This window comes from Neomonachus schauinslandi, chromosome 11 (genome assembly GCF_002201575.2).
Source record: "Neomonachus schauinslandi chromosome 11, ASM220157v2, whole genome shotgun sequence".
Classification (NCBI taxonomy): Eukaryota; Metazoa; Chordata; class Mammalia; order Carnivora; family Phocidae; genus Neomonachus; species Neomonachus schauinslandi.
This window is the reverse complement of record NC_058413.1, coordinates 14,537,134-14,552,948: the sequence shown is the minus strand read 5'-3', so window position 1 is coordinate 14,552,948 and position 15,815 is coordinate 14,537,134. Positions and strand designations below refer to the sequence as shown.

The 15,815-nt window shown below is 41.7% G+C and overlaps 1 protein-coding gene across 4 annotated transcripts in view; it reads right to left on the bottom strand.

Moving 5' to 3' along the window:
* The window catches only part of MTCH2 (mitochondrial carrier 2), a 42,637-nt gene extending 27,150 nt beyond the window's left edge, over window positions 1-15,487 (bottom strand). For 2 of the 4 annotated variants that reach the window (XM_021685433.1, XM_021685434.1), the window contains exons 1-11: window positions 15,332-15,487; window positions 12,258-12,342; window positions 11,992-12,098; window positions 6,611-6,637; window positions 6,196-6,258; window positions 4,777-4,834; window positions 4,463-4,514; window positions 3,993-4,052; window positions 2,604-2,697; window positions 1,326-1,373; window positions 521-588 (exon numbers count right to left, since the gene is read on the bottom strand). In XM_021685433.1, the coding sequence (XP_021541108.1) occupies window positions 521-588; window positions 1,326-1,373; window positions 2,604-2,697; window positions 3,993-4,052; window positions 4,463-4,514; window positions 4,777-4,834; window positions 6,196-6,258; window positions 6,611-6,637; window positions 11,992-12,098; window positions 12,258-12,342; window positions 15,332-15,418 (749 nt within the window). In that variant the 5' untranslated portion in view covers window positions 15,419-15,487. The remainder of the gene's footprint in view (window positions 1-520; window positions 589-1,325; window positions 1,374-2,603; window positions 2,698-3,992; window positions 4,053-4,462; window positions 4,515-4,776; window positions 4,835-6,195; window positions 6,259-6,610; window positions 6,638-11,991; window positions 12,099-12,257; window positions 12,343-15,331) is intronic. The other 2 variants (XM_044919873.1, XM_021685435.1) reach the window with 2 other exon arrangements.
* Between the last annotated feature and the right edge of the window lie 328 nt (window positions 15,488-15,815).

Below are 15,815 nucleotides of genomic sequence, written 5' to 3'. Positions count from 1 at the left end.
CTACCACCATACCACCACCCACCCTCCCAACCGAATCAGTGAAAGGTTAAGAAACTTCCCATGAAAAAAAAGAAAAAAAGAACCTTTCTAGGGACCAAATTCCCTACTTTTCTTTCTTTAAAACTTACTTTCTCCATGCGGCCCCTAGGAAAAACAGGTACAGACTACCATTCAATCCCTGACATACCCTTTGTAACTTTCATAAGGGGGAGGATAAAGGTTTAAGATAAAGGAAGGATGTGGAAATAGAGTAATTTGATCACAATCCCGCCTAAACTACAGGCAAGTGTACATTATCTGTAAGTACTTGAGAAATATTTTTATGCCCTTCTCTATTCTAAAAGAGGACATGAGGGGGCTGCTTATAATATAAATTGATGTCATTGCTTGTGCATGGTGCAGACAGAGAAAAAATTCAGGCATCAACTGTACTTTTCTTCCCCAAATCTCTCCCTGGACTGCTCTGCCTGTCAGGTGTTCAGGCAGCCAACCACCAGGATAAGAAATGCAAGGCACTTACCCACAGTTGTTGACAGCCATAAGATTAGAGACAAGCACAAAGGGATAGGTCAACATACTGGCAAAAAACTGTAAAGTGGTAAGAGACAGCTAAGTTATTAGGTCATTCCGCATCTTTAGTCTCTTCTTTCCTCTCCCTTCAAGTCCTAGAGTCACTGCGGCCAATACTCCAACACTGGTTTTGCTTTCTCAGCATCCCGGGAAAGACGAAATCACACATTTTTGAGCCTGAATAGGAGGAGACGCTTCCTCCTAACATCCCACTACATCCAACAATTTAACAAAAGGCCAGAAGGCTTCTCTTATTGTGATTGAGTCCTCTTTCGAGTAAACTGAAGCACATTATTTAACAGAAAAAGTAAACACAATTAAATACAATGAAGCATTTTGAAACACCCCTGGAGACAGTAAGAAAATGTGAGTGTCCTTCCAAAGATGATGGAAGCGACTTCAGAAGTCAACTACTGGAAGACTTCACTCGACTCAAGAGGGTGAAGCTCTCCCGGGCAGGATCAGCAGGGTGCAGTGGGAAGCAGGCCTGAGACTTGGAGGCCAGGCTGTGGTGAGAAATGCCCACCCCCCAGCAAGCCAAACAGACCAAACCATGTGGGCTTGTTAGTGCCAGTCCTGTGACGCAGGACTCTGGGTTATTCTCACCTCTGACAAACATTAACGAACTTAAGAGACTCTCCTTTGAGACATCTCGTTGTCTTAAAGCAGCGATAACACATGACCCAGGTGAAATTTAAAAGAAAACAAAACAAAACACAACTATCCCTAGGTTAAGAGGATTTAAAAAAACTCACTCCTGTGACAGCTTGGGAATAACTCTTCATTTCACTCATGGTGGAAACCTAAAACACGAAGAAAGCCTGTATTAGAACGAGTAAGGAAATGAAGATGATGTTAAGAGCGAATTGTCCCCAACCATATCAATCTGTTCTAAATTTTTAGTGTCTCTGACAGCCGGAAAATTAGTTTCAAGATGAAAACATAAAATACTGATTATGAGCATAAAAAGGCAACGGACAAAACGATCAACTTCGTTCAACATGCAGAGAAAACTCGCATGAGACGACGATGGCTGAGGAGCAAAAAAAAAAGGCAGTGAGACTGGTAATCTTTTGCCATGTCCTAGAAATCCAATCCCCGGAAACGACATTTGTGGTGTATCTGAGGGACAAGTCACTATCTCTACATGCGCCCAGCTGTGTCCCAGATGCTGCAGAGACCAGTCTCCGTACTCTAGAAGCGCACTGTGTGTGTGGGTTTAGTCCTCCCCCCGTGTGTTCTATTTCCCACCATGCTATGGGGCTGCCTCTGTACAGAGAGGCCCGCAGCTGTCCAGGAAAGGCTGATTCTCAAAACCTCCCAGGCTGAGGTTTCTAAAAAGCCCAAACCAGGAGTCCTTTAACATTTCAGATTAGATGAAATACCCTTGATACACTATAAAACTGTCCTGCTTCGCAGTTCCTCAAAAATCACAGATCAGTACAGAGGTGATCTCTTCGCAGCACAGAGACAGGGCTAGATTTCTTAGGCTTCCTTAGCTATACCCTAGGGACTTTTTAGGTCCCTCTTTCTATGGTAAATAGTCTAGGTCATCCCATTAGCTTTTGAAAACCTGACTGACAATGTTTAGCCATATAACGATGAGTCTGGCAAAGTGCCGCCTTATCTTTTTTTTTAAGTAGGTTCCATGCCAAACCTGGGGTTTGAACTTGCGACCCTGAGATTAAGAGTCACATGCTCTACTGTCTGAGCCAGCCAAGTGCCCCACCACCTTACTTTAAAGCTAACCAAGCTGGGGCGCCTGGGTGGCTCAGTCGTTTGGTGCCTTCGGCTCGGGTCGTGATCCCAGGGTCCTGGGATCGAGTCCCGCTTCAGGCTCCTTGCTCAGCGGGAAGCCTGCTTCTCCCTCTCCCACTCCCCCTGCTTGTGTTTCCTCTCTCACTGTGTCTCTCCCTGTCAAATAAATAAATTAAATCCTTAAAAAAATAAAAAATAAAAAAATAAAGCGAACCAAGCTGCCCAGTGAATACAATACAGTCAGCACCAGCACATCTTATCAAGATCACACCTACCCCACTGTCCAGGGCATAGGTATTGACGAGGTAGGCCAGTGAGTTACAGAGCCACAAAGAAATGATGTCACCTAGGAGGCGAGGAATAAGACCCCTACATGAAGAAACAACAAAAATAAGAACCAAGAATTGTGATCAGTAAAAAGATAATCCACTCAATACAAACACTTCTCAACGAGAGATTTCAAAGTCTTTGAGAGAACTGAAAAGACACTGAATGCCAGAATCTAGCACTAACTAGTTCATTCCAGTTAACATAACTGTACTTGAGGTTAATCTCTAATGACTTTCATTCCCATTTTTCAAATGCAGGCCAGCTATACCCCCTCAAAGCTACACCCAATGGCTCGCTCACCTTACTATTAAGAACTATGAGCGGGGGGGACAAAAATGTGCCTGTTTTGGAAAAGAGAATTAAATATGGTTTTGGCTAAGCTACTTGATACTCAAATTTGACAGGGCCGAAAATGACCACAAAATTACAAAATGAGAATGGCCCAAACAGAGATAGGTGAGGGACATCAAGAAACACCAGGGCCTAGGTGGCCTAGGTGAGGCAGTGGGATGAATCTCACCCCAGAGACTGAAGACCGGGGTTCAAATGCCACTTCCATCACTTATCAGCTGTGTGACGGCAGCAAATGAACTCCCCAGAGCACCAACTTTTTCTATTCTCTAAAATAAGAATATAATAGCTATCCTATCTCCTAGATGATTTACTTATTTATTTTTATTCTTTTTTTTTTAAAGTAGGCTCCATGCCCAACATGGGGCTTGAACTCAAGACCCTGAGATCAAGAGCTACATTGTCTACCAACTGAGTGAGCCAGGGGCCCCCTTTTATTTGAGGCTATGACACTCAAATAAAAACAGTTAATGGAAACACTCTGAAAATGAAAGAGGACCATTTCTAGTTTCTGCTGTTAACAGAAGAACGAGAGTGATAGTCTAAGTTCTTCCAAAGGAAACCCAAGGGAATGAATACAGCCTTGCAAAAATGTATTACTCTCAGGATAAAGAAGATAATTTTCCCATTTTTCAAAAATTAAGTTTCCCCAGTTTATCAACTGTATATCATTAGGAACTTACTATTAAGGTAGAAATTTGGAATGAATTTAACAAAATTTTAACAGAACTGAAAACAAAACAAAAAAATCCCCAAACAAAAAACAAAACCCTAATATCCAATGTTTTAGATGTCTAGAAGCAAAAGTTTGGGATCTTGACAAGAGAATTCTCGAAGTCAGAGGGGCTTTAACAGAGCTTCCCATGAAGTAAACCCAGAGAGTACATCTTCTCCAAGGACTAAACAAAGAGTCGTGTCCTGATTTTCATTAAAGCTTTCTACTCCCACAAATAATTGCACACGTAAGTCAACAATTTACTTACGCAAAAAATCCTAGGATGCCCTCTTCACGATAGATGGTTACTATGGAGTCATAAAGTCCACTAGGTAGAGAAGATGGAAAGGCAAAAGTACATGAAGATTATTTTGGAGCTATTAAAGAAAATGTTCAATTATCACTTTTGACAAGGGAATTTATGTCCCACTCCCTTTTCTGCCACCCTCCCTCTGCAAAGACAGCTGCATTTGGAGACAGGAGTGGAGATATCACGACCTAAGGGTGCAGTCACATGGAGTCAGGCTGAGTTTTGGCTTCAGTGGCCCTGCAACTTACTCTGAGATCCTGGGTAGGTTCCTAAACCTGCCTGGGCCATTTTCTTCTATTTTACCAGTTTTTATTCATTTTTGTGCAGAACAAATGATCTATCAATTTGTTCTGTAAACTCTAAGGCACCATAAAAACGTAAAGCACTTCAACAGATCTCTCTGAGTACTGGAAAACAAAAACACTTACCAGTACTTGGATTCTCTGCCAATGAACTGTACCATAGATCTCAGAGTGATCACTGCAGAACATAGAGAAAAGATTTTTAAAACTACGTCGAGATAAATTTTGATAGCCCTGAAAAAGAAAAGAAGTTTTTCCATCTAAAGACACTTTGCTCTCTGGATAAACTGGATAAATGCCAAAACAAGCAGGCAAACAAAAAACAACGCACGCAAGGCACTTTAGTGAACTCCCATATCAACCTATCTAAGCAGTCAGGAGAGATCATGCTATGAAAGTAAGGTCACAAATCAGATTTCAGTTACCAGCTGTAAACCTACCGTGGAAGGGATGTGTGATGAGGGTAGCAGCAGAACGGGCCATCATCTCTCGAGTTGTCTAGAAACAATCAACACACACGTCTGAAATCTAAATAAATGACACTCAGATTCCTGTGAGAAATAACGTGGGTGACACGGCACTCCTGCCCCGAATGTGATACAATATAATATACTGTCAGTCCTCGCATATCTTTCCCTCACGGATTTCAATGTTCTGTTACGGTTACTTCTCAAAATTGATATGCAAAGCAGATTTCTCTTATCTTCTCAATTTTACAGATTGAAAAAAAACAAAACCAAAGACGAAGAGGGTCACTAGCAAACAGTAACCAAGCGGGGAATAAAACTATGAGGCCTGGTATTCAGATTTTTAAGCTGCGTTCTCCCTGTGGGCGATTTCAGAGATCTCTGAGATCTATGTTATTCAAATGTCAGGCTCTGTTTAATCTGTGCCTACGTAACAGCTCTGATCAGTTTTTCCACCACAACCCTGTGACTGTGCAGTATCTTAGAGCTGCTATTTATCCTAGTTTACCTTTCTTGCCCAGGACTCTGTAAAGAAGTAGCAGAGAAAATTAAATTACAACACTGGGGAGGTAGGTAGTGAATAGAGCAGGTCTGTTATTCATTTATGCATTTAAACATTATCTTCAGTCATCTAGTTAAGACATCCCTTGCCCCTAAGCCAATGATAGTCGTGAGAAGAGCCTGTGGGACAGGATGAGTTAACTCAAGTTAAGAAAACACAAAAACTACTAAAAAAAAAAAAAAAAATACTAATACGTGTACCTCTACTTTTAAAATAAAGTAGAAAATTTACAGAAAACAAAGTTGATTCATCTGACATCTAGACCTGCTTCTTTTGGGATATATATTTTAGAAGGCAGCATTTACTGAAGACTGTGATCTCACTAAAGACGGTTAAACAATGTAAAGACTAAGAAATAAGAGAGTAGTTTTGAAAGCCATAAATATTAGGTCAGGCACGAAACAAGCTGCAATGGCAGAAGAAGGGAATGGGAAATGGGTATGAGGAACAATCCCAAGTCAAAATAATGTTGTAAAAGCATCTCCAGATAGAAAATATCCAACACACGAAGGGCCTGGCCACTACTTCAACACCCCTGTGTCAGAGGTTTACACCTCTGTTAGAAGACTCAGTAGAAACCTGTTCAATTTTAAAGATGAAATGAGTGGACAAAATTAGTTTCCTTGAAATACATCTAATCCAAATAGCAAGCAATGCTTTTTTCTCTTTTTTTATGGTATACATGTAGAAAAGCCCAAATTAAATTGAAGGTCTAATTTCATTCAGAATAAACACTGAACACACAGGCCTGATGATCCTGATTCCACAAACTGCCACATTGCATACACTGTGATTTAGGGAAACAGCATAGGACATAACCAGTCTCTTACCTCCTTGATAACTTGGTCAAAGGAAGGTGTGACTTCTTTCTGTACATTTCCGGGGCCTAAATCCTGGAAATCAAAATGAAAGAAGACAGGTATCTTGATGGTTTTATTTTTTATTTGATACTATTGTTATTTTTTTAAAGGCTTTATTTTTTTAAAGTAATCTCTACATGTAACATGGGTCTCGAACCTATAACCCCAAGATCAAGAGTTGTACCCTCCACTGACTGAGCCAGGCAGGCGCCCCTATCTTGATGGTTTTAAATAGAACTATTCAAACTGGTGGCCACCCTGTATGCCAACACTCACTGAGATGAAAGGGGAACTGACTGCTGGTCCCTTCTCCGAAAGACAACCAAAGAGCAATAACAACTTGCAAGGGAAATGGGCCCACGCATACAAATCAGCTCCAACATACCTCAACCTTGTCGCATTCCTGGTAATGCTACAAAGAAGAAAAAAGAAAAGAAAGGATGATTAGGGCTGTCATAGTGTCACTGAGAGAGGACATAAAATGAAAAGTTGGGTTTTTTTTGGCTGCATATCTCCAGTAATTTCTATTTCTAATTAATCAGTTGGAAAGAAGTGTCTCTATGATGATCTTATTGCTAAGTTTAACATATTGGCCAGCTGGAGGAATAAGCAAATGCTCATGGAAACTCTTATCTAAAAAGAATAGGAAAGCAAACCAAAACTAAATATCCAAGGGCATTATTTACTACACACACACATTCAGCAGAAATAAGCTGGTAAAAACATAACCTAGCACAAAAGCTATGGAAAAAGCCTCATGGCTTTTTCATGAAAAAGCAGAACCGGGCGCCTGGGTGGCTCAGTGGTTAAGCGTCTGCCTTTGGCTCAGGTCATGATCCCAGGGTCCTGGGATCGAGCCCCGCATCGGGCTCCCTGCTCCGCGGGAAGCCTGCTTCTCCCTCTCCCACTCCCCCTGCTTGTGTTCCCTCTCTCGCTGTGTCTCTCTCTGTCAAATAAATAAATAAAATCTTAAAAAAAAAAAAAGAAAAAGCAGGACCGATGCCATACAACCCGATTAAAAAATGGGCAGAGAATCTGAATACCCATTTTTCCACAGAAGATATACAGATGGCCACCAGGCAAATGAAAAGATGTTCAACGCCACTCATCATCGGGAAATGCAAACCAAAACCACAACAAGGTATCACCTCACATCAGTTAGATTGGTTATCACCAAAAAGACAAGAAATAACAAGTGTTAGAGAGGATGTGCAGAAAAATGAACCAATACTGTTGTTGGAAATGTAAGCTAGTACAGCTACTGTGGAAAACAGTGTGGAGGTTTCCTAAAAAAGTTAAGAGAACTTTCATAGGAGCGCCCGGCTGGCTCAGTTGGTAGAGCATGGGACTCTTGATCTCAGGGTTGTGAGTTTAAGCCCCATGTTGTACACAGAGATTTTTTTTTTTTAAAGATTTTATTTATTTATTTGACAGAGAGAGAGAGAGAGAGCACAAGCAAGGGAAGCAGCAGGCAGAGGGAGTAGGAGAGGGAGAAGGAGGCTCCCCACTGAGCAAGGAGTCTGACACGGGGCTTGATCCCAGGACCCCAGGATCATGACCTGAGCCAAAGGCAGACACTTAACCAACTGAGCCACCCAGGCGCCCCACGCATAGAGATAACTTAATAAAACAAAAAAACAAAAAGAATTAAAAGAACTACCATAAAATCCAGCTATTCCACATCTGAAGAATATGAACACTGATTTGATAAAATATATGCACCCTGATATTTATAGCAGCATTATTCACAATAGCTAAGATACAGAAACAACCTAAATGGCCATCGATGGATGAATGGATAAGGAAATTATGGTATATATGCACAAAGGAATATTGCTCAGCCGTTAAAAAAAAAAAAAAAATCTTGCCATTTGTGACAACATGGGTGGACCTTGAGGGTATCAAGTTAAGTGAAATAAGTCAGAAAGAGAAAGACAAAAGCTGTGATTTCACTTACATGTGGACTCTAAACAAACCAACCAACCAAACTCACAGACAGGAAGAATAGGTTAACAGAAGGGAAGGGGATGGAAGATGGGTGAAGTGGGGAAAGGGAGTCAAATGTACGGTGATGGATGATAACCAGAAAATCACCTTGTAATGAATACAGGTATCAAATTATAATGTACACCTGAAACTTAAAATGTACTGATTTTACCTCACTTTAAAAAAAAAAAAAAAAGTAGTACCAATACCAAATTAGGGCAAGGCTCTTTTCTTCACTGCACAAAAGAACAGAGAATTGGCGCCAAGTCTGAATAGCTAAAATCGTCTCACTTTTCCGTTTGTATCTGTTTCTAAAACAAGCAAGAGAGATTTTGTTCTCCTCTAAAATACTAAATACTGCCAGAGTTCAGACTATATTGGAAGAGGAAATATTATTTGTGGGATATTTCAGAAATAGAAGACGGGCTAGGTGAAATAAAAGAATCAGACAACAGAGCCGCTAGACATAACAGATTAAAAAAATAGACAACACTTTCTTTTGTAAAAAGATTTAAAAGAAAATCAGAAGAAAGAGAACAAATTTCAAGACTAAGCAAAATGATGTTTTTGGGTCAAATTCCAGGTCTTTAGTTATAGTAATTCTAATAGTTTCAATTTCAGGCGTATTTAAAAATTCTTGCTCATTTCTAGACTTTGCTTTTTTTACCCCGTTAATAAAATTTTCTACCTGTCCTTTCTACATTATTCTGAACAGAATTCAATTTCATTCTTGTTCAGATATACAGAACTCTTTCTTATAAAAGGCTAACAATTTCAACAACCCTGAACTGGTCTTTCTTCCTGATGCATAAAGCTGCTTTTGATACTAAATGTAATACCAATCGCCTGTCATGCTACATGTGAAACACACATTCAGGGTACCTGCTTAACTCGACTTTATCTTACTTTTCCTGTATGATAACCAGAAGATCACCTTGTAATGAATACAGATATCATAGCACCTTTATAAATACAATTTTCCTGTATGTAAAGAAGCTTGTTCTCTAGCAGTACTTTCACTTTTGCTCTAAGTCTACACACAAAGCCGGATGACTAGGTGACAGCTGTCTTTCCATATGTAAAGCTCACTTCAGTAAGGGCAACACTTTCACTGAGCCCAGGGGAGGGGGTGGCTGGGGACGAAAGACCAGTCATCAATCCACCAAAAACATGGGCCCATTAAGACTCCCTTACTCTGACCCATGGGCCACCTGCATGTCCACATTTGGCCCACAGGCATAACAAGAGGAGTAAGTGTAAAGTGGGTACAGCATGTAACTCTTGACCCCAGTGTCATGGGGCTTGCGAGTTCAAGCCCCACACTGGGCATAGAGCTTACTTAAAAAAACAAGAAAAAAAGAATGAGTGTAAAGAATAACAAAATGACTGAAGGGTGAAACAGCTTCCACGTGAGGAACCTACCGAAGAACCTCTCCAACTCAAAAATCAAGGAAGGCTGAAGAGAATTTAAAATCTAAGCCAATTAGCACTCATATGTGGAATTTAAGAAACAAAACAAACGATCACAGGGAAAAAAAGGAGAGGGAGGCAAACCAAGAAACAGACCCTTAACTAGAGAGCACAAACTGATGGTTCCCAGAGAGGAGGTGGGTGGAGGGATGGGTGAAATAGGTGACGGGGATTAAGGAAGGGCACCTGTCCTGATGAGCACCAGGTGATGTATGGAAGTGTCGAATCACTATATTGTACACCTGAAAATAATTACACTGTATGTTAACTAACTGGAATCAAATAAAAACTTAAAATAAAAATCTAAGCCAATTAGATCATGAAACTGTTTAACAAAATCAAGACATGCTCATCAGATGATAACACATAAGAACTGGGTTAATGTTTTTTTTGTGTGTTTTTTCAATAAAGATTTTATTTATTTATTTGACAGAGAGAGAGAGACAGCAAGAGAGGGAACACAAGCAGGGGGAGTGAGAGAGGGAGAAGCAGGCTTCCCGCAGAGCAGGGAGCCCGATGCGGGGCTCGATCCCAGGACCCTGGGATCATGACCTGAGCCGAAGGCAGATGCCTAACGACTGAGCCACCCAGGGGCCCCTATAACTGGGTTAATGTTAAAGCCTATAAAAATAAATGAAGGATTGTGCCAAGTACTATTTAAATAAGCAGTTAGTAACCATTTGGAATTTAACACACCTGATGTATTATATAGGTTGATAATATTATATAGATTTGGTTAGCATACACTGTGACATTTTTTGAGCGTTAAGAGCACAGAGGATAACATACCTTGGTGCCAGTAGGAGACAAAATAATGAACTAGAAATCCCTTAGTTTTATATTCTCCACTACACTCATGCCAAATACCTTCCCATGGATTATTCTAAATAGTACAGAATTTGTATTCATAGCACTTTTATAAATACAATAAAGGGCCATTCTGTTTGACCTAAATGGTAATTGGTACAACTGAGAAACCAGTACTATCAGAATCATTAGCTTCGGCATTTGAGATGAAAAGAAGCTGGCAAAACAAAAGGATCAGTGAGAAAGAAAGAAACGTAACCTTGATGTTTTAACATTTTATGAAACACTGCAAACATAAGAAAAATTAATAATTCACCTACATATCCATCACCAAGGTTAAACTTGTTAACATATGCCCTTTTGCTTCGGATCTCTGGCCTTCTTAAAATAAAATGCCACAGAAATAGATAGCCAAAGTTCCACCTCTCATCTCTTCCCCCACTTCCCAAAAGTAACCACTAGCCTGCAACTGATGTGCACTTTGGTAAGGTTAAAAAAAAGGTGTTTTTTGGGGCACCTGGGTGGCTCAGTGGTTAAGCGTCTGCCTTCGGCTCAGGTCATGATCCCAGGGTCCTGGGATCGAGCCCCACGTAGGGCTCCCTGCTCAGAGGGAGGCCTGCTTCTCCCTCTCCCACTCCCCCTGCTTGTGTTCCCTCTCTCGCTGTGTCTCTGTCAAACAAAGAAATAAAATCTTAAAAAAAAAAAAAAAAAAAGAAAGAAAATCTTAAAAAAAAAAAAAGGTGTTCCCCCCGCCCCCAAATTTATGTAACATAACACATTTGCAGAAGCAGGGCACAAAATACAAATGTACAATGGAATAAATAAATAAAAGGCAAATATCCATATAGTCATGATCCAGGTCAAGGAAAATCATTTCCATTACCCCTAGGACCCATGCATGATCCCTTTTCCCTACTCTCTCCCCACAAATAACCACTACCCTGACTTTTATGTTCATCTTGTTAATTTTTTTCAAAAAATAAGTTTCTGGGGTGCCTGGCTGGCGCAGTCTGTAGAGCATGTGACTCGTGATCTCAGGGTTGTGAGTTCAAGCCCCACGCTGGAAGTGGAGCTTACTTTAAAAATAAATAAATAAAATATTTTTAAAAATAAATATATAAAAAATAAGTTTGTAACAAAAACATTTTACTAGGGGTGATGTTAGAAATAAGAGGAAAATAACTCCAGAAAGAAATATGTGTTTCAATCAGCTTCTTTCCCCCTTCAAAGAAATAAAATGAGCTATACAGGAGAGCAAGTGTTTCTGCTCAGAATGACTGGTTCAGAGGAAGAAGGCTTGCAGATCAAAATCTATCACCTCATTTTATACAAATTCCCCTTGCATCCCAGGGAAGAATTATGAATGGGTATTTGAAGTAAATCTTTTCAAGAGGAAGAAAGGACATGGTCATAAATATATCTTTGAAATTGCTCTTGGTCAGTAGAACAAACTGTGCTTAAAAGGTAATCTAAATCTATGGGAAGATTACTTGATTTTCTTACCTGTAAAACTTTACCATGGACCACAGTTCCAAGGACACCTGAACACAGTCTTGGAGTTAAGCCTGTGAACAACCCACGCTTCCCATCGATGCTCGCAATGTGCTGAGCTGAGAACACAAGTCAGAGATTTAAATTCTAGCTGTAAGAAATGGTTACACAGAAATTTCATGTCAACAGGCTTTCTATATCTTTTCTTTCCAAAACTCCTGCCTACCTAGCAACGTCCTCAATGTCCTCCAAATTCCAAATAAATCAAAAACACTTACCATAACAAAAGAGACCAGGAAGCTGACATACTTGCCGCCCAAAAATATTTCGTCCTATTGTTGGAGGAAGAGGCTCATATCCCACCTTTAAAAACAAGAGAATATATTAATACTAAGCAATATTCCCCAAAATGTCTTGATTGCAAGGTTACAATTTTTAAGCCCAGTGAAAATGCAGTGTATATTTTCCAAGGCAATGATGAAGTATCACCCTTGTCAGTTTCTTATTATATCAACTGATAAGACTAGTTTCAATAAACTCCAGGCTTTCTTTTGGTTCAAATTCTACAAAGTAAAATATGTAGCTGAGATAGACTAATATAAAACTGAAAATAAAATAAGGCAACTTTTGTGTTAGGAAAGTTACAGTTATACTAAGGAGTATCAAAAATATTTTTTAAAGAAAATCTAACACTTTTTTTAAAAAGATTTTTTTTTTTTTTTTTTTTTTTTTTAAAGATTTTATTTATCTATTCATGAGAGACAGAGAGAGAGAGAGAGGCAGAGGGAGAAGCAGGCTCCCAAGGAGCAGGGAGCCCGATGCGGGACTCGATCCCAGGACCCTGGGATCATGACCTGAGCCGAAGGCAGACGCTTAACCATCTGAGCCACCCAGGCGCCCTAAAAAGATTTTTAAAAAAGATTTTATTTATTTATTTGACAGAGAGAGAGAGACAGAGCACAAGCAGGGAGAGCAGCAGGCAGAGGGAGAAGCAGGCTCCCCGCTGAGCAAGGAGCCGAATGTGGGACTTGATCCCAGAACCCCGGGATCATGACCTGAGCCCGAAGGCAGATACTCAACCGCCTGAGCCACCCAGGTGTCCCTAAAAAAATGATTTATCTTAGAGAAAGAGACAGAGTGTATGTGCTGGGGTGGGGGGTGGGAGGCGGGGCAGAGGGAGAATCTCAAGCAGATTTGGCGCTGAGCATGGAGCCCGACGCAGGGCTCAATCTCACGACCCTGAGATCACAAACTGAGCCAAACCAAGAGTTAGGACGCCCAACTGACTGAGCCACCCAGGTGCCCCTCTAACACATTGTGGGTTTTTTAATTTTTTTTTTAAATAATCTCTATGCCCAATGTGGGGCTTGAACTCATGACTGGGAGATCAAAAGACGCTTATACCCCCTGAGCCAGCCTGGCGCCCCAAATGCATTTTTTATATTTGGACAAAACAGAAGACTAAGCCACCATCAACTTTTTTTTTTTTTTAAAGATTTTATTTATTTGAGAGAGAGAGAATGAGAGACAGAGAGCACGAGAGGGAAGAGGGTCAGAGGGAGAAGCAGACCCCCTGCTGAGCAGGGAGCCTGATGTGGGACTCGATCCCGGGACTCCAGGATGATGACCTGAGCCGAAGGCAGTTGCTTAACCAACTGAGCCACCCAGGTGCCCCTAAGCCACCATCAACTTTGTATTTGGCTAGGAAGATGAAACACTCAAAAGGCAAATGCAGAGAGAGCTGGATAATTCATGTGGGAAATAATTATAAGCTAAATCCATGTTAAACAAGCAGATTGTCATTAACAATCTAATGAAGGCCACTTTAGAGTTAATGATTATCATTTATTTTTACCATATATTCAGCATTTTTAGTACTAAAAGGAAACTTGAGAGAATGAATGCCATAGGACTTGGTTTTGACCCTCTATTGCCATGATTCTTAACCTGTTCAATTAAATAACTTCTGACTGAGCTTCTTGAAAGTGTTACCATACCACTATTTTTAAAACTGAGTATTTGGAAATTACACCAAAACCCTTAAGACACTTGGCAACAGGGTTAAGGATATTTGAATTTTTGAGGCAAGAGCTCTAAATGTCACTAGAAAACCCCTGCCTCCTCAAGAAGTTCTGAGTAATGGGCTCATATCAGATTTACTGTGAAACGTCACCTCAAGACACAATCTAGCTACAAATGTGCCAATTCTGTTTTAGACGTCACAGCACATTTCAATCAAAGTCTTTGTTCTTAGTTAAAATTTCTTTTATAGTAGCGTTTTACATATGGAATCTGAATCCAATGGGTCAACCAAGCAACACACATTTTGGAGAAGCATCAACTCAAGAATAAGAAATGTGGCTCTCCCTAGCATCTTGCATATTTTTGACAGAAAGGTAGGACAGGAGAGGACAGAGGTTCTAACAACTGCTCCTTCCTTGGTACTATGCATAACATAATTAAGTCAACTCTCAAAAAAGGTTTAAAAAAAATGAATGACATGCCCATCACAGGGAATTCTAGAAAGGCAACTGAAAATACTATCGAATAGTGTATCATCATCAGTTAAAACCTGGCTTACTTGCCTGTGAATATAAAATACCATTTAAGGATTATTTCACAGTAGATGAGAAACTAACATTAAATGCTTGAACTCTTTCATCTGAACTATTTCCAGCTCAGACAAATGTGATTTTCAGGGTCATGAGCCACATGGGCCGCTGTTGGGTGAGCGCTCAGTGAGCTCAGTGAATCCTTCCGAAATTTGAATCAGCAACCACTTCATTATCACTTCTGAATGAGCTCCTTGTGTTTACCTGGGTATCTGGTGCTAAAATTTCGGAACAGAATAGCAGCAGTAACAGCTGCAAATAAAAATTAAAGAAAAAAAGAGCTAATAAAGTGTTGGTCCCTTCGAATTTCAAATTTGTCTTTAACACATTTTCTGTCTTGCGTTTGGGACGGCGGAGGAGGTGAATGCTGATTTCAGAGGGGCAGGAGGGGAGGGTTGGGAAGCTCGTGGTGGCAACTGGCCAGGATCAACCTCCGGGAAGAAAAAACAAAGTTCAGAGGAGCCACCAGGACGGGAAGGGCAGGACGGCAGTTGGCTACGGGGAAAGGATCGGGCCTCCCCGCTTGGCAGGGGGGCGAGACCTGGGCAAGGCCCACGGGCAGTGGAATAAGAGCCACGGGCAGTGGAAGCTGTCCCTAAGGGGAAGGAAGGGGCAGCAGGGAAGGAGCAGCATCTCAGGGGACTGAAGGCCCGGGAAGGCTGGAGCCGATCGCCAAGCGCCGAGGGCAGCGGCGACTGAACAAGGCGCCAAGCGGGGAAGGGGATGGCGACGACTCATACCTGGATGAGCACCTTCACGTACATGAGCGGCTGGGACAGGATGGTGAGGCCGGAGCCCAGGAGCACCTGACTGGCCGCGTCCGCCATGATGGCACCCGCGGACGGACAGACAGACCGAGCCACTAAGCGACCAAGCCGCTCCCGGATCACGTGCCAGGGCCGCCGGCTTCACTGGCCCGCCCGCGGCGCGCGCGCACGCACGCACCGGCGCGCGCCTCCTCGCCCAGTCCCCGCCCACCGCCCCGCCCCGAGAAACGGCAGGCGCTCGCGAGCCAGCGCAGGGGTAGGGGCGGGGCTTACGGGCCAGGGGCGCATGCGTTCTATAGTGGGATCCGCGCCCTCCACTAGGAATGGCAGTTTCTCTTGCGCTTGCGCAGGCCAGGAGCGTCCGCTGGAGAAGAATGGGCGTGGCAATGGGGGGGTGTGACCCTGACAGCAAAAGGCAAGGTCAGAGGAATATAAAGGAATTGAAGAGAGTTCTTCG